The following is an 18,317-nucleotide window of genomic DNA, read 5'->3' on the forward strand; positions in this document are numbered from 1 at the left end:
CCTGTCTATCTCACCCTCTCCTCTCTTTCCTATCTCTCTTTCTCTCTCTCTCTCTCTCTCTCCTCTCCCTCTCTATCTCTCTCTCCTTTCTCTCCCTCCTCTCTCTCTCTCCCTCTCCTGTCTATCTCACCCTCTCCTCTCTCTCCTATCTCTCTCCCTCTCTCTCTCTCTCTCTCTCTCTCTCTCTCTCTCTCTCTCTCTCTCTCTCTCTCTCTCTCTTCTCTCTCTCTCTCTCTCTCTCTCTCACTCTCACAGCCTTTTTAAGAGTTGGGATCAGCCGTCTTTTCAGGCTTACAAAGTATCACTCCCCATCACCCACTCTGTGTTCCACCCATAGCTCCTGCTCCACGTCCCATCTCCCATCTCCAGGCCTTTGTCCACACTCTCGCTGTTGCCTGTAGCGCTCTCTTTGCTTACTTCTTCACCTCTTGGGATTCCCAGATCCCTGCACAGTTAAGCTCAGGCACCACCTCCTGTAGGAGGCTCTTCCTAATTCCTAACTAACGTTAGTGGCTTTGTATTTATTTTGTGTATATTCAGCATTTGTGTATCTGTGTCCGTGTATCCTTCTTAGTAGAAGAAAAGCTTCTTGAGGGCAGGGACTGTTTCCTCTTTTGTCTTTATCATCTCAGCACCAGGCATGTGGCAGAAAGCCAAGGTGTGTTGAATGGAATGTGCACCTTACACGTACTAGGAGGTTGATGCATTTATACAGGCGATCTGCCTTTTCATTGTGTTTTATTTTCTGCAGTATGGAGCTTTCCATCATGCCTGTTGCTCCCTGTCTGTAGCCTTTGCACCTGTACCTTGCGTCAGGAGTATTCCATCTACACAGATTTTTTTGTTGCCTGTAATGTGTAGTTGTCCTGTCTTCCTAGTAGTGGGTGGAATTTCCCAGTACTCACAACCATTGGCCCAGCAACCTGTACTAGATCCTGTTGCTGAGGGAGATTATATACAAGCTTTTTCTGCCGCTTCTGCATTGAGGAGTTTGAGGCAGAAATGACCAGGACCATCTCAGAGGAGCAGGAGTGGGACACACCAAGGCTGTGATGGTGTCAGAACTGATAGAGCCAGAGGTGAAGAGTATCTGGTAAAAGCCCACCGTCCACTCAGTGAATCTTCTTTCAAAGATGGCAAGTCGTTACATGATCTTCTAGCTACATGGTCTCATAATTATGGTCAGAACTTTGTAAGGAATGAAAAATTAGAGTAAGTGCATTTTAAGTGAATGAAATCCCCAACAACTCCTAACACGTGATCTTCAGAGCACTGAGGGGAAGAAAGTGAGCAAATTTCACAAGTTCTTCTTATTTTTAACCTGTTTGTTATAAGTGATTACTCAGTGAATCCTAAAACCAAGTAATCAGTTAATGAGTTGTGGTCAAGGCCCTCAGCTATCCTTGGTTTATCGTCTTGCACGTGGGTATGTGTGGAGGCCTCCTCTGAATGACGGCTTCATCTCTGTTTTATAGTGATTCAGAAACTTCACAGCAAGAAGGCCTACTCAGTTGGATTAACTCTGTCAACCCTGTGGAGCCAGCTCTCCCTTCTCCCTGTCCCTTACACGAAAGAACAAATCCAGAAAGACCAGCACGGTCTGGGGCAGTGCTGCAAGGCCTTGGTCACGTTTACTAGGCCTTTTGTGGAAGAAGTTGTTAAAAACAAAGGTCATTCCCTGGAAGACGGTCAGGAAGAGCTAAAGGCAGAGCTGCTAAAGTTGTGAGTGGATTCTGCGTGCTGGGAGCGCCTTGCCGTGAACTGTCTGTCAGGAGCCATTCTGGTGCTTGGACGGTTCTTTGGTGTGTGCACGTCTGGAGAATGGACGTATAGACAGGCGTGTACATAGCCAAGCACTAGGGCATCCCTGAGTCTGGGAATCTGAGAGCCATGTGGGCTCACCGGTGGTGTTCCAGCTGCATGTGTGATGCCGCTATGATGGATTCAAAGCCTGCCAACTAGGCTCAGCCACACACGGTTAACAACAGAGATCAATTCCCGTTGGATGATTTCACATTTACGACAACACCACTTTGGTGTTGTGGGTGCCGCTCCTTTTATAGATGGGGACATGGAGGCACAGAGAGGTTAAGGGAATTGCCCAGGGTCACACAGCTAGTAGATAGTATCTTTTGATCAGCAGGAGCAGGGACAAGAGGATTAAACTTGGGTGATTTGGCTCTTTCCACCACGCCGCGCTGCTGCCATGACCACCATTGGCCCATTTGTCTCTTCTATGAAGGTGATCTCTGAGGCTCAGAATCCTGAGGGAATGGGTCCAGTGGCTGTGTTGCCAAAAAGCTCAGCTTCTCTGAAGGCAGCACTAGACCTTCAGTTATCAAGACTGAAAGTGACAGTGAAGAAACATCCAGAGATCTCTTAGTTATGGCATAGACCAGACTTACAAATGAGCCTTCCCAGTGGGGACCCATGGATGTAGAACATAGCCTAGACTAGGGTGGGGAACCTGCAGCCTTGGGGCCACATATGGCCCTCCAGGTCCTTGAGTGTGGCCCTTTGACTGAATCCAAACTTCCTAGGCCTCAAGGCCACAGGTTCCCCACCCCTGGCTAGACTGTCATATGTGCTTGATATGATAGTATGAGGATTCTTCCTGGTTTGGGAGGGGTTTTTCTTTTTAATTTTTGTTGTAGGAGAAGGCACACTTAGTGAGGTGGAGAGAGAGATTTGGAAAAACAAAAGACATCAATTTTAAAAATTTAGAAAATAAAATGAGCACAGAAAACACATCCAGATTGAATTCAATAATAGATTGTCCTCCTGTCCCTCACTGTCCTCACTGTCCTCCTTCTGATAAAAAGATACTCATGTAACAGTTATGTGGGCTTTGTTTTTTATGGAGGGCAATTGGGGTTAAGTGACTTTCCCAAGGTCACACAGCTAGTTTTTGTGTTAAGTGTCTGAGGCTGGATTTGAACTCAGGTCCTCCTGACTTCAGGGCCAGTGCTCTATTCACTGCACCACCTAGCTGCCCCAGCTATGTGGGTTTTTAAACCATGCAGTGTTAGTTCAGATACATCTATAGAATAAGCAGAGATTGCTAACTGGGAAGTTTTATGTTCAAATTGCCCCCTCCTTTTTTCTTTTCTTAGTTGTTTCAAAAGCTTGAAATACCCTTTGCTGACAGCACAGTTCATTGAAGTGCTTGAAGAAGATGAAGAAGATCCTTTAAAATCTTTCGCTTCTGAAATAGTAGTAAGTACAATCAGATTTATTTGCCTTTTCCAAAACAAATATTTTCTTGCTTTATGGGAAAAAATCATTTACTTTGGGCACAAGGGGTAAAACTGTAGAATTCTGAGGACAGCTCCAAAGCACATACTGCCAGCCTGGGTCACTTTCTTTTTTTCTGGTTAAAACGTTTTCATCACAGTAGGAAAGGCATGGTTTTGAAAATCACTATCTCATTTACACAGAATCTATCTTATGAGTGTGCATTCAGTAACTAATACTGATAATTGGTACCTTGTGATTGAATACTTCCCCATCATCTATTTATGTGACCGAAAGAAATTAATAAAGCCACCTGGGTTAGGTGAGCAGGCCCTGCCAAAATGTGGGTAAGTGTTAACATGTGAAATGGTTGGGTTTTGAGCCCCAGGTAACTTTTCTTTATTCCGTTTTCATTTGCTTATGGGAGCTTGTGTTTTCCAAATGTGGTGACCCTTGTATTGGTTTCATATCACTGTATAGAAAGATCCTAAATTGCATAGTAATCCATCGATTAATGAAAAAAAGTCTCACTGTCGCATCTCGTCATAAATTTCGTTACCCAAGAAAGAAGTCACAAGGTAAACAGAAGAGAAAAATGGATTTAGAAAATGGGCAGCTGGCTTGACGTGGACTTCTGACCCCTGCGTTAAAAGAGTAACAGGCCAAGGATAGAGGGCACGCAACAAAGGTGTGTAAGAATGTATTTGCCAGCTGTCTTGCCAATCTAATAGAAGGGCTTTAAACTAAAAAGCATGGAGGAGGAAGGAAATGTCTTTGTATAATCCACTAAGCCAGATGCCCTGGAGAATAGTTCCAGTGAAGGAAAAAGAATGGCAGTTAAGTCACCTGAAAGTTTACAGGAGATCAAATTCAGGAAAGGTCCCAGGAGAAAAACCCCTGACCTGAAAGGTCCGTACCCAAAGTCTAGGCAGGAATGCGTGCTTTTGTGTTAGAGGGCTTGACGTTTTATTCTTGTTGTTGTTCGGTCGTGTTCCACTCTCATGGCCCCATATGGGGTTTTCCTGGCGAAGGTACTGGAGTGGTTTGCCATCTCCTTCTCCAGCTCCTTTTACAGATGGGGAGCTGAGGCTAGCAAGGTTAAGTGACTTGCCCAGGGTCACACAGCTAGTAAGTGTCCGAGGCCAGATTTGAACTCAGGAAGATGAATCCCCATGATTCCAAGCCCGGTGCTCTGTCCACTGCCCCAGCTAGCTTCTCCTAACATCCCAGAAGCGTATTTGTCTCCAGAATGTCCCTGAGACTTGGGGTGAAGCTCATGACTGGGATATGGCTCTGGGTAGGTATTCCTTGTTCAACAGAAATAGAGCGGCGAAGTGGAGCAGTGAATAGAGCACCAGCCCTGGAGTCAGGAGGACCTGAGGTCAAATCCAGCACCAGACACTTAACACTTACCAGCCGTGTGACCTTGGGCAAGTCATTTAACCCCAACTGCCCTGCCCTCCCCCTCCAAAAAGCAAAAGCAAAAAGAAATAGAGTAGGTTAAAAAAGGGGAGTGTGCATCGAGCAGCACCACATATTCAGAACGTACAGTCAGGGGAGGAAATTCAGCAGCCAAAGAGAGGGAGCTTTGGTGGAGACTTGAAGAGGAGGGGCTGGAGATACAGGAGGCTTGTTGCTACAAATGACCTGATTAGAAAGCAGAAATGGAGGAGGCCTCCACGAGCCTGGCAGGTGCACGACCTCAGGGCGAGGGGGGCTCGTTTCTCCTGTAGCTGCTGGAGCCAGAAGCAGAGCAGCTAATGACTTCGTGCTTTGCCTTAATGATAGCTTTGTTCTTCAGAAGATGGGGCCCAGATAGGAGAAGCTCTGTGCTGGACTGGATCCTCCCTGGGAGAAGACAGCATTCCTAGGGCAGAAATCTGGGGAAGTGATGGCTCCATCCCAGAGATCTGACTGTAGATGTGAGGAAGGATGGGCTCTTGTGGACCAGAACTCTTCAGGAAGTCAGCTCCAGAGGGGTGAGAACTCAGGAATGAAAGGGCCTAAAGAGAAGGAGTCTCAATAAGGAAAAAGAAAAACCGTTCTTCTAAAGAGACTCGTGCTAATGCAAGAAGAATTCAACTTACTTGGATTGTTAAAAGATAGAAAAAGAAGCTCGAAGCAAGGGTAGGCAGCGGGACAAAGATGAGAGCACAGCATGGCCTACAGAAGCATGTCAGTGTGAAAGAAGAGGCTGCTATGCCCATTTTACAGATAAGGAAACTGAGGATGGGAGAGGGGTGGTCCTTGCCCAAGATCATAGAGCTGCCAAGTTGCTGCAGTTGGATCTGAACTCAGGTCTTCCTGACTCTAAATCCAGCTGTCTAGCTACTGTGACACCTCGGTAAAGATAAGGAAGAAAAAAGGGTACTTGAAACGTGTTTTTAAAATGCCCAGAAGAGAAGGGAAAGACATTCAGAAGGGAAAACAAGCAAGCGGGACAGCTTTGAAAGTAACATGTTGCATTTCTTATGTACTTTAAAACAAACTACATAACAAACCTATTTGCAGATAGAACCCTTTTTTTTCCCATACTGCATTGTGAAAATATTCTCTTTTGGGGATTAGTTAAATTCAGAATAAGAAGTATTTAAATATCAGCAGTGTTAAAGCTTAGAATGTGCTGCTCTGACTAGAAAAGCTAAGGAAATAAAGGTTGTGTGTGTGTGGGTGTGTTTGAACTGTATGGGGGGAAAGAGGAGGACCCCAGAAAGGCCAAGAGTGCTGCTTGGAGGGGGATGGTCGGTTACAATGGTAACTTAGGGCAGAGAGAAGGCAGAGGCTCCATTCTTATTGGCTTTTGTTTTCTCTGCTAAGAAATGAGAACTCTTTAGTACTGGAAATGACAGAATCCAAAGGACACGCCAGGAGTCCCTACCCCATAGAAGTGCAGAGTTAGCAAGAGAGAACTTAGCTGCCCTTGTTAATTCATGTCCTTGGGTACAACTGTGCCCAATCTTCCCCCTCCTTTAAAACAGCTCTCACCAGGCCCTGCTGCCACTTCTCGATGTCCTTTGGCTCTTCTGCCCTCCACTTCTCTCCTTTGCAGCCTGTCATATGACCTCCTAACTCAATTGAAACCGCGTGACCTTTCAGCTGCCAAGTTTCGTTGTCCTTCCTCAGTCTTCCTCCTCCTTGACTTCTTTGCTGCCCATTTAGCTCTTCTGACTACTCCCTCTGCCTGGATATTGTCTCCTTTGTGCTGCCCACCAGAGTCGGACATCCATGCCCTCATTCCCATCCCCATCCACTCTGGTCCCAGTCCACATCTGCCTGTCTCTTCCACTTGTCCTTCAGAATGCCTGCTCCATTTTTCCTGCTCTTTAAAAAAAAAAAAACTTCCTTTTATCTTTAACCTTTTAATTTCTCACTCTTTCCTTTTTTTTTTTTTTTTTTTTTTTTTTTGCTTTTTAGAGGGGGGAAGGCAGGGCAATTGGGGTTAAGTGACTTGTCCAAGGTCACACGGCTAGTAAGGATTAAGTGTCTGAGGCTGAATTTGAACTCAGGTCCTCCTGACTCCAGGGCCAATGCTCTATTCACTGTACCACCTAGCCACCCTGAGACATATTTTTTTTTAACATGGTGACTGAGGAAATTTGTTTTCATCACTTTACATTATTGTAATGAGGTTCATTTTTCTTATTTTCTCACTGAGGGGCAAGGGAGGGAAGGGTGAGAGGGTGAGAATGTGGACCTGATAATGAAATGAAATTGAATTTAAAAAGAAAAGTAATGACTGATCTCTAGCTATTGATGAGTTGGATTCGGCTGGATAGACACAGTGGATAGTTCTGGGCCTGGAGTTAGGAAGACCTGAGTTCAAATCCAGCCTCTGATGCTTCCTGAGTTGTGTAAGCTAGTGTGGCCCTGGCACGTCACTTCCCAAACTCTGTCTCTGTTTCCTTAACTGTAGAATGGGAGTAACTGTTGGGAGAATCAAATGAGATAATATTGTAAAGTGCTTATCATAGAGCCTGGCACATGGGAGACATTATATAAATGCTTATTCCTTTCCCTTCCTTTAAGGTCAAAGGTAGGCTGGGGACAGATGGTCAGGTCAATGAGTCAGTGAGTGCCCTAGAGGTACTAGGGAGCTTTAGAAGGTTTGAGGGGTGGAGAGGGAAGTAATTGTCAGGCCTATGTCTTACTTAAATTAGATTGGAATGTGTAGGAATCTGAAGGATGAATTGAGGAGGACAGGGTGAGGGGGGTAAAGACATGATGAGTAGAAGCAAGGAGACCAATCTTAGAATACTCAGGTGCACTTCTGGGGCTGTCTCCCAAAGAGGTCAGAGAAGTGGGAGGAAGATGTATGTGCAAAAATATTTATAGCGGCTCTTTTTGTGGTGGCAAAGAATTGGAAAGCAAGGGGATGCCCATCAATTGGGGAATGGCTGAGCAAGGTGTGGTATGTGAATGTAATGGAATACTATTGTGCTATAAGAAATGAGGAGCAGACGGACTTCATCATGACCTGGAGAGACTTGTATACACTGATGCTGAGTGAGGAGAACTTTGTACACAATCACAGGCACATCGTATGTGTGACGACCAACTTGGATAGACTGGGCTCCTCTCAGCAATGCAAGGTTACAAGACACCTCCAAAAGACTCATGATGGAAAGGGAGAGATATCCACGTCCAGAGAAAGAGATGCAGAGTCTGAATGCAGACTGAAGCTCTCTCTCCTGTGTGTTGTATTTTGTTTTGTTTCTTCTTTCTCATTGTTGACTCCACTGGTTATAATTCTTTACGATTTGACTAATGTTTAATGTGAAGGCTTTTGTAGAACCTATATTGAATTGCATGCTGCCATAGGAGGGGAGGGAGGGGGAGAAAATTTGGAACTCAAGGGATTATGGAACTGAATGTTGTAAACTAAAAGTAAATAAATGAATTAATTTTTAAAAATCCAAAACACTCTAGGTGACTGGTAGCTGTGGAAGTGGAGAGAAGGGAGCAGATGTAGAGGGACATGTTTGTTTCTGTCTCAGATGTTTTCCTAGATTATTCTTAACATCTTTGAAACTTTTTTTTAGTAGCCTTTAAAGCGACTTCACTTTACTCCATTGGTGGTCTACCTATTCACATGTCTGACTCAACAAGTAATTTTAATTTTTAAAAAGTTGACTGATTTAGAAACCGTTTCATGTATAATGTATATAATCCATATTTAATAGAATTTTGGCATTGCCTTTATACTAAAGTGCTGCCTTGTTTTCCCTCATTCTTTCTCCCACAGGGCTTTATACTAGCAATTGGAGACTCTCTGCCAAAGGTAATTTTTCAGCATGGAAGAAAGGAAAAGTGCTGGGATAACCCTGACTTGGAGGAAGAGGAAGGTAGCCAATTGGCAGAGTCCATGGCTTCACTCGCTTATCTCGTGTTTGTACAACGTATCAGTATTGACCAGTTTCCATTGGTCTTGAGGTAAGAATTTTTTGCAAGTTTTCCATCTGTTCGGTGGCCGACACTCTACACTGTGCCCCGAGTCTGTCTTTTATTCTATACCTAGTATGTAGACTTTATCAAACTACAAAAAAGTTTAAAACAAAGTTTAAGGAAATGATATGTTTATTTCTCAAATGCATCTGTGACCTCATGAGTCTGGGAGTCCTGTGTGACAGTGGTGTGGATACCCCCCAGTCCTGGGCAGTTTATTCAGATTACTCCATGAGGTCGCCCCTGGGGGCCACGCCTCATATGCCGGAGGCCTTTGTCCTGCTCTTAGGAGGATGCTAGTCACTCTTATCTGTCATGCCCTCCTTGCCATGTGACCTTCCCGTCTTCTCTTCCCTCCACAGGATTCCTTGGTTGATTTCTTTTACTCCTAGGACTTCCTCACTGGTTGTGTCTCGCAGTCTGCTGACGCCCACCGTATACCCCTCCATTGCCCTCTGTGCAATACTGCTCCTAAATTCTCTGGAGTCTGTTGTTTTCCATGTCTTGCCCCTTATAGCCACACTGGTAGAATGTTAGTATTGAAAGGACTTCATGGGAAGCTTAGGGTAAGTAAAGGAGCTTTGCCATAACTCCAAGGTGATCCAGCCCACACTTTGCTTCTGCCCAAGTTGTCCATACATACGGGCCGTTCCCGCTATACATATGGATGTCCATTCTAACACATGTTGAATTCTGGGCAGTGTACGTTTCATTACTGGTCTTTCCTGTGTGGTCAGACCAAACTCTTGCAGTGTTCTGGGGCTTGCAGTTTCAGTGTCGTTCCCTCCACGCCTTTATAGTTGTGTTACCCCCAGGACAGCTCTCCTCTTTATACTTGGCCCAGCATGGCTGCTTTTGCGGTCATTCTTCTCTTTAGTGCCTTTGTCTTCTCTCCAGGCACATCGGGGACCATGGTCCTGGGCTCCGTGATCCTTGATGGAAAAAAAAGCTTGTTATGAGAATTGCAGATCTATTTTTCTTCTGCTTGGAGGCCTCCCCTTCTCGTCCTTATCATGAATTGGCTGAAGTGGATGTCTTGCCCAGCTGTCTTTAAACTTTATCCTGGCTTCTTTTGCTATGGTTCTGAGATAATGTTGCCCATAATTGTCCATCATCCTACTTGGTAGAACTTCCATATGAGTCTCTAGTCTAATCCACTGTTGCCTTTAGCTGGTTTCATTTCTGTCTCGTGCAATTAATTCAGATGTTTGCTGACTAAGTTGCTTCCTTAGCTTTGTGACAATTGATTGCTTAAACTTCGACATACAATTATTATGATCTGTGTCTGTGTCTTTTCTATTATCTGTCATTTTTAAAATTTCCAATTATTTGTTTTCAATGACTTCCTTTTAGTTTCAGTTATTTAAATAGTTCAGGGTTAAGCAGTTTTCACTTCACATTACATCTTTTTTCATTCTTATTCTTATTTACTTTTTTATTTTTACTAATTGTGATCTTAGCTTTGACAAACTGGTAATCAGGCTGCAGTGTGCACTGTAGCAGCCAGAAAGCGTGAGGAGGGGTATGGCTTCCAGAAATAAGGAAGTGGGGGCCCCACGAGCATCTGCAGCATCATGTTTAGTTCTGGGCAGGGTCAGGAGGATTGTGATAACCTGGAAAGGATCCAGGGAAAAACAGGCAGGATGATGAAGGGCCTAGAACCCATGACAAAGGAGGACACGAACCAGCTGTGACAGTTTTGGAGAGAAGATTCAAACGGAATAGTGCTCTTCTTCAAGTATCACGTGGAGGGGGATGGGACCAGGATTCAGAAGGCCAGTAGAGGCTCAGTTTCAGGAAAAACTTCCTAATAACTTGGTAGTTCTTTCTTCTTTTTTTTTCCTTTTTGGAGGGCAATTGGGGTTAAGTGACTTGCCCAAGGTCACATGGCTAGTAAGTGTTAAGTATCTGAGGCCGGATTTGAACTCAGGTCCTCCTGACTTCGGCGCCACTGTTCTATTCACTGCACCACATAGCTGCCCCAGTAGTTCTTTCTTCTGAAAGAATTTAAGCAGATGCTGGGTAACCCGTTGTCACAGATGGTACAGGCAGGATTCATCTCAGCTATGGGTCAGAATAGACGTCCACTGAAGCCTCTCCCCATCAAATGCTGTGATTCTGTCCCTGTGCAGAGACGTCTGACTCAGGGTGAACTCCCTCATACATCACATCAGTAACAGATCTTTTCCTTTCTGTTCCTACAAAATCTGTTCTATTCTTTGTGATGTTATTGGGGGTTCACCGTGTCCAGTACCTACCCTACAAATCCTTTGGTGGAAGAAAGATGTGATAAGAGACATGAGCCGAGCAACAGAGTCACCTGCAAATCTGGGGTGGCCTCTCCTGTGCCGCCTTTTTGTATCATGCCTTACTGCATAGCTCTGCCATCTTCACCTTTGCAGTGAAGCCAAGTGTCAGAGAGCACGGGGATTTAATTTGGACAATTCTGTTGAGTTCTTCCTAGAGTTTCTCTACCACTTCATCCTCGGCAACTGATGTTGCTTAATGAGCTGCAGTTATTTTTATTTATTTTTTATTTTATTATTAACACTATAATGTGTGCTGACCCACTATCCCATGATGAAATGTGTCTTCTTGTCTTTGAAGATAGAATAAGACCCACTCTGCCATTCCTTTCTTTGCCTCTTCAGGGGCACCATGAATAATAATTCTGTTTAGCTGTAACTGACTCCTTTTATCAAGATTGGTAATATTCAGCCCCTTCAGAAGTATATCCACTCATTGGTCAGTGGACAAGAATCACATGCTAATGCGCCAATAATCAAAATAAAGTTTGTTGATGGTCCAAAAATTGTGATTCCTCGTACCCTCTGCCCCTCTTTCTTAGCTGTTTGACAATGTCAGAGGTTGTAGAGGTTGGAACCCTTTTGTGTGTGTATGTGTCTGTCTGTCTTATGGATTTTCATGACCCAAAATACTCATTGCTAGGTGGTGATGGTCCATGTACTTCTTTGTACTCAGGCTTGGTCTTTAGGAGACAGATTTTGTCTGTTTCTGGATCCACTCAAAGCCTTTCCAGCACGGTAGACCCTACCAGAGCTTACTTGCATCTAGCATTGTCTTTGAGAACCCAGGTTACCTCTGTGCCATCATGAGGCATGGGCTAGGATTTTGTGGAGGGTTTTGGTTAGGAGTAATAAATGATACTAGCTAGAATCTGTTTAAAATTTATTGGTGGCCACAGTGCAGGTGAAGTAGGTTTTGAAACTTACATGTGTAATCTCTAAAAATGTCTGTAAATATATTTTATATTTTAGCCCATTGTATCTTCTGCAGTACAATATGGAACATATTGAAGTCCTCTTGAAAAGGTAAGGTCCCTCAGATGACATTCCAGAAATAGAGAACTATTCATTCCCTTAATTTGCTCTATTTGGGCATGTTACATTTACTTTGTGTTCTGTTTACTTATTTTTTGTTGCATGTTTATAAATCCCTTTGTCTTTGGCTTGTAAAATACAAGGACCCAGGGCCGTTGTGTTATTTCTGAACCCTGGTGTACATTTCTGAGATGACTACACTTGGTGTTACTCTCACACCTTTTTGTACCAGGTAGCAATAAAATCTTAAATACTCAGGTGAGAATGACTTCAGACCCTTACAAACAGTAATGTGACTAATGTAATGCATCTTTTCTTTTAAAATATATTTATCTTCACCATGTCATCTTGTGTGTGCCTGACCTCTTAATGTCACATGCAGCTCGAGAATTAGTGCGTTTCATGCCAGATGATGAGACTTAGCTGAGCTGCCTTGAAGTCCAGAGTGACATGTGAGGACTCGAGTCAGAAGACAGACCATAAACTCTGATCGCCAGAGAATTCTCCCAAAGAATTTTTCCTGATAATTTTTCCAAAAAAGTTTAACATTGCCATCTTGGATTTTCCCACTTCTAAAACCATGTTGGTTAAACTTTTAATATCCTCTTTCAGAGCAGAAGAATCTGTGTCCTCAAAAGGACTGGTAATATTTCTTTCTTCCCTTTTAATAATTTGAATATGTGCCCTCATGCGACCGCTGCCTGGCTCTGACTGTGTGCAATGTTTTCCTCTGCAGGATCTTCTGGAGAGCAGCTTGTTACGCATGGAGGACGGCAGCCTGTTGCATCATTACTTGGAGATCAAGAGCTTCCTCACCGTGCCTCAGGTAAACAGAAGTGGGGAGCAATAGCAGGTGGACTCCCCCCTCCCACATCTGCTCCATCTGCAGCTTCAGGGAGGGAGCCATCAAACTCTCCTGCCTTGTAACTGTCTTGTCCAGGGACATTGCTGGGCCTTCTCCTTTGCTGCCTGCATCCCACGGCTGTGCTTGTACTGCTTAGGATCTTAGAGACAAAGCTCTCATTGCCCTCCTTTCTTGTGTCTCAGTAGAGAGAGCAGTGAGCGTGGAATCAGGAAGACCCAAGTTCAAATCCAGCCTCAGACACTGGCCCACTGTGTGAGCCTGGCCAAGTCACTTTACCTCTATCTGCCAACAATTCCTCAACTATAACATGAAGATGATAATAACAGCACCGTCCTCCCAGGGCTTTGTGAGGATCAAATGAGAAGATAATTGTAGAGCCCTTAGCGCAGGGCCTGGCACACAGTAGGTGCGTTATAGACAAGGCTTCTTCCCTCCCCTTACACTTCCTAGCCAGGCCTAGCACTGACTCCATCTGGGTCTCGCACAGGCTAGCTACTAGGAGGAATGATAGAAGATTTTATCCCAGGAATTTAACTTGAATCCTTTCACAGCTGACAGTATTACCCTTCTAGTTTCTTTTCAAGTAAATGTTAAACTAATCAATATTTAAATGAAAAAATGGCTAACAGAATATTAATTTTCAAAACTCTCTTATATGAGATTCCCTAATATGCTTAAGAATTGATTTGTATGAGTGACGACATTGACAAGGGCCGTTTAGCACGCCTGTATAATGTTATATCAGCAAGAGCTGCTTTACGGTGGGGGTAGAAAATCAGAAATGCGGACAGCTACGATTCTGTCCGTCCTCTGAGTGACCTGAGGAGGTCAGTCGCTTTATCCGTGTAGCCCTGTAAAGCAATAGAAAGAGCCTCAGATCTGGAAGAGAGCCTAGGCTCAAACTTCACCTCTGCCAGGTACTTGTCAGGTGACCTTGGGCTAGTCATTTTTCCTCTCCACCTCAGTTTCCTTATCTGCCAAATGGGGAGTGTGATGTTTGTGTCACATGAGGCTGCTGTGATGCCCGAACGAAGGGTGTCAGAATTTCAGAGTTGGAGGGGACTCGAGCAGCCATTTAAGTTCAGACCTCACCTGACACGTGGTCATTTGGCCTTTGCTAGCTCAGGACCTCAGCCCTTCCTCCTCTGGCTCAGTTCAGAGTGTTAGGATGGTAGTCTTTACCTCAAACTGAAATCTGCATCTTTGTAGCTTGTGCCCCTCCCTCCCAGATCTGACCTCCTGGGGCCCAGTAGAACAGGCATGATACCCCCTGCACCTAACAGCCGTTCAGAGACTTGGATACAGCAACCATGCCTTTCTGAGGCTTCTCTTTTCTAGTTCCTTCAGTCATGGAATGGACTCAGGGCCCTTCCCTGACCCAGCTGCTGCCCTTGGGATGGTCTCCATCCTAAAACGATCACCCCCAGAAGAGAATTTCACATTCTGGGGCAGAGAACAGAAGGATGGATGCTCCCCTAAAGCAGTCTGGGATTGCTGTAGCTTGTTTGGATGCCGGGCCACATACTGCCGTCCATGAAAACCTTCTGATTGGTTTTAGGTGGACCCCTCTCAAACACACCTTCCCCAGCTTGTACTTGGGAAGTGGAAGTTCTGACCCCAAGTGAGAGTTTCTGTTTATCTCCAGAGTTAACAGTAAAGCATCACAGTATAAGTTATTGTTAGGTTTATTTTCTTGAGTCACGGGAGGTGAATGCCAAGTATAATTTCCCCTAGAGATAGAAGCTACATAGGGATGGGGCCTGGGCCTGGACCATTGCTGTTGTGAACTCTGGGTGAGAAACTCCGTCTGCAAAGATCAGCCCCTGCTGTCACTTGTAGTCTGGGCTGTTGCCTAGAACCACACTATTGAATTTAAATAGAAAGGAGCCCTGCCAGCTGCATGTTGACTTGGAAAACTACAAATTAATATTATCTATGTTATATTGTGTTTTCACTAATTTTGTTAAACATTTCCCAATTATGCTTTAATCTGGTTCTAATTCGTACTTGGGATGCAGTCCAAGCTGTATGGGCTGTTCCCTAGAGCACTCAGATATTCAGCGACTTGCCCAGGGTCTCATACTCAGGATATAATAGATAGAAAATATTTTTCTATCTATTCTTCTATTTTGCCTATATCTAGATTCTATCATATTACTGACTGTCAGAAGTTGTCAGCCATAGTACTCCATTATGTCTGACTGATACCTAAATGGTATCTGTTTGCTTTGTGAGGGGCTTTGAGTCTGGGCCTTGTGCTTGGCTGAATGAACTGGGCTTGTTTCAGTCACACACACATGCATGTCCACATTGATATTTTAAAGGTGGAGTTTTACTCTGTCATTGCAATTTTTAAAATGTTTAAGGACTTTTGGGGGGATTCTGGGATAAATTCTAACCCCACATATGACCAGATTCAATAATAACATTAATGATGAATAATAAAAATATTTCCATAGAATTTTTGTGCTACCTCAACATTACAGATGAGGAGCTTGAGCTGGTAGCGTTAGACGCGGGATTTGAACCCAGGTTCTTCTGCCTTCAGGTCCAGTGCTCTCTCCACCGTGGCAGGCTGCCTCTCTCTCAATCCCCATTTTCAGGAAAGGAGCCAAAGCCTAAGAAGTACCAGTTAAAATCTGCATCATTAATGTGGTTTGTTCCTGTGTTCTCTGGCCACCCTGGACATAACATATCAGTGCTCGCATTTTCTCCGTAATTCCTGCTTTTACGCATTTTTCTTCCTTGCTTTGTATCATAGGAAACATCAGGTACCATTGTTATCCGCTTTCTCCACTCTGTCCAGTGGAGTGGGCCCATGAGAGACAAAACAACTGCCTTAACTTTTTACTCTCCTGGGGCGGCCAGGTGGCTCAGCGAGTAGGAGCACCAGCTCCAGTGTCAGGATGACCTGGATCAAATCCGGGCTCAGATACTCAGCACCACACCCAGAAATAACTGGCCGTGTAACCTTGAGCAAGTTACTTAACCCCGATTGCTTTAAAAAAAAATTTTTTTTTGACTCTCCTTGTCTGCATTTCTTTCTTAACGTTTAGTGCTGGGCGCTGGTCATTAATTATATAATTGTATTGCAATATAAATGCAATGCTCACATTCATTTGATGTTTTTAAATGTTTGTTTGTAGAAGCTGGTGAAAGTTATGACCTTCTGCCCCATTGAGACTTTGGTATGTAAACGTTTCATGACTAAGAACATTCAGTTACAGAGGCTAAATTTAATTAATGTTGCTTTCTTTTCTTTTTAATCTAACAATGTTATTTGCTTTTTTTTTTTTTAGAGGAAAAAAGGTTTAAAAGTACTGCAGCTGTATATAAACAAGCTGGATTCACAAGGCAAACATATATTATTTAGGTATGATTCAAACATAATGAATGGCTACCCTTCCGTGGCTGGCAAAACTTTGAATTGATGGTACATGAGGTGGCAGATAATGGCATTGAAATTGTATTCTCCAGGAAGGTCACCCATTCACAGAAGTCTTGGATTAGTGCAGTCTTTCAGAGATAGAGATAGGATGGCCTCCTGCATTCCAGTTAAGAGAGATTTACCTCATAAATAAGGCTTTGTGTATGTGCATACACATAAAATACAGATTATTAATTTTCAAAGAATTAGGATGCAATAAGAAACATTTAAATAAAAATGAACAGAATTTAGTTATTCTATGATTCCTTAGGCTCTTGGAAGGACATAACATGTTAACGATAATTCACATTTGTGAATGAATAAAGGACCCCCAGAAGTTACTGATCCTTTTAGTTTTTTGGAGAGGAAATCCCAGAGCCACTCGGCCTTCTAAAGAGGCCTGTAGGAATGAAGAACAGCTGTTGAAATTATGTGGTAGAGGAATAGTTGGGTATCAGCAGATGGAGGATTTGTGTCCTTGCTATGGGCAGGTCTCATGATGTCCCTTAGCATCTGGCTCATCAGTGTGAAACCCAAGCATTTTTTTCTTGGGACCTTTTTACATTCATAAAAAGTATTGAGGAGCCCAAAGAGCTTTTGTTTATGGGTTATATCCTGATACTTTAAAACTAATCAATTTTTAAAATACTGATTAATCCATTTAAGATGACAATAATAAACCCATTATATGTTCATATAAACCACGTTTTTAATGAAAAACAACTATTTTCCAAAACAAAAAATGGTGGTAAAAAGAGTGCCATTGTTTTACATATTTTTCTACTTAATAGTATTTTATTTTTGTTTTTTTTTTGCTTTTTGGAAGGCAGTTGGGGTTAAGTAACTTGCCCAAGGTCACACAGCTAGTTTTGTGTGTGTGTGTGTGTGTATGTGTGTGTTCAGTGTCTGAGACCAGATCTGAACTCAGGTCCTCCTGACTCCAGGGCCAGCGCTCTAATCACCGCGCCACCTAGCCACCCCACAGTTAATAGTATTTTATTTTTTCCAATTACATGTAAAGATAGTTTTCACCATTCACTTTTATAAGATTTTGAGTTCCAAATTTTTTTCTCCCTCCCTCCTTCTCTTCCCCAAGATGGTAAGTAAATTTGTGTTTTACACATTTTTGCTAATTTTTTTACCATCTGGCTTAATAGAAGACAGCTGAATTCTCCAATCTACTTCTCCATTTAGTTTGTTGTGATGTTTTGGTTGAAGTACATAGAGGGTAGAGAAGGGAATGAGCCTTTATAGAGTACCACCTCCAGGCACTCACCACTACCCTACCCTGCCTCCCCAGTGAGCTAATGTCTGTAAAAAGTACTTGGTTTCCACAAATTGCTACATCAGGGCAAGCTTTTATTCTAATAACATAGGGAAACTTTACCAAAACGTGTTACCTAAAAGTGTGAAAGACTTAGCCTTGGGAAGCAGGAAAGTTTTTAAAATGATTTTTTATCATCTTGGGCAGAACTTTCTGCTGTGGGGAGTCTCAAGGAGGTGGCATAGGATGGAAGTGTGAAGCTGGGCCCTCCTTCATTCAGGGCCTGAGGCCTGTAGGTGTGTGTGGCCCTGCAGCAGGAGGCCTCCTTGGCATAGTATGACAAATTCCAGTTTGATACAGAATTGCAATTGGTGGCCAAATGTCAGCTGCCCTCATTGGGTGCAACATTAACTGTTTAACTAACTGATTAATTAACCATTTAATTGATTGATGACTCTTGCAGTCATCAGCTGCTTCTTCAGGATCACTTGGGATTTCTTATTCCTAAAAATAATCTCTGGGCATGTGCTAAATATTGATCATCAGCTAATTAGGAGAAAATCCAGTACCATATATCATGTATCTCGATTTTGTTTTCAAGGTGTTTATTGAAGACAAGTAATCATGCAGGTGTGGAAGGCTATGTCATTCAAAATATTAAAAATCAGATTGATGCCTCATTAAAGGTAAGAACATAGCCAAGTGAAAATTTTCATCATTGGTGTCAGTATTAGTTTTGTAGGT

General features: G+C 43.4%; 1 protein-coding gene across 3 annotated transcripts in view; it reads left to right on the top strand.

The window, feature by feature from the left end:
- The window catches only part of LOC138165476 (glomulin-like), a 45,095-nt gene that overhangs the window by 11,887 nt on the left and 14,891 nt on the right, over positions 1 to 18,317 (top strand). For all 3 annotated transcript variants that reach the window (XM_069093837.1, XM_069093836.1, XM_069093838.1), the window contains 9 exons: positions 1,476 to 1,722; positions 3,114 to 3,216; positions 8,477 to 8,664; positions 11,955 to 12,008; positions 12,630 to 12,660; positions 12,754 to 12,843; positions 16,029 to 16,070; positions 16,182 to 16,255; positions 18,175 to 18,259. In XM_069093837.1, coding sequence (XP_068949938.1) covers positions 1,476 to 1,722; positions 3,114 to 3,216; positions 8,477 to 8,664; positions 11,955 to 12,008; positions 12,630 to 12,660; positions 12,754 to 12,843; positions 16,029 to 16,070; positions 16,182 to 16,255; positions 18,175 to 18,259 — 914 coding nt within the window. The remainder of the gene's footprint in view (positions 1 to 1,475; positions 1,723 to 3,113; positions 3,217 to 8,476; positions 8,665 to 11,954; positions 12,009 to 12,629; positions 12,661 to 12,753; positions 12,844 to 16,028; positions 16,071 to 16,181; positions 16,256 to 18,174; positions 18,260 to 18,317) is intronic.

This window comes from Petaurus breviceps, unplaced genomic scaffold (genome assembly GCF_028583685.1).
Source record: "Petaurus breviceps papuanus isolate PSGF00001 unplaced genomic scaffold, PetGlider_PUasm1.0 209, whole genome shotgun sequence".
Lineage (NCBI taxonomy): Eukaryota > Metazoa > Chordata > Mammalia > Diprotodontia > Petauridae > Petaurus > Petaurus breviceps.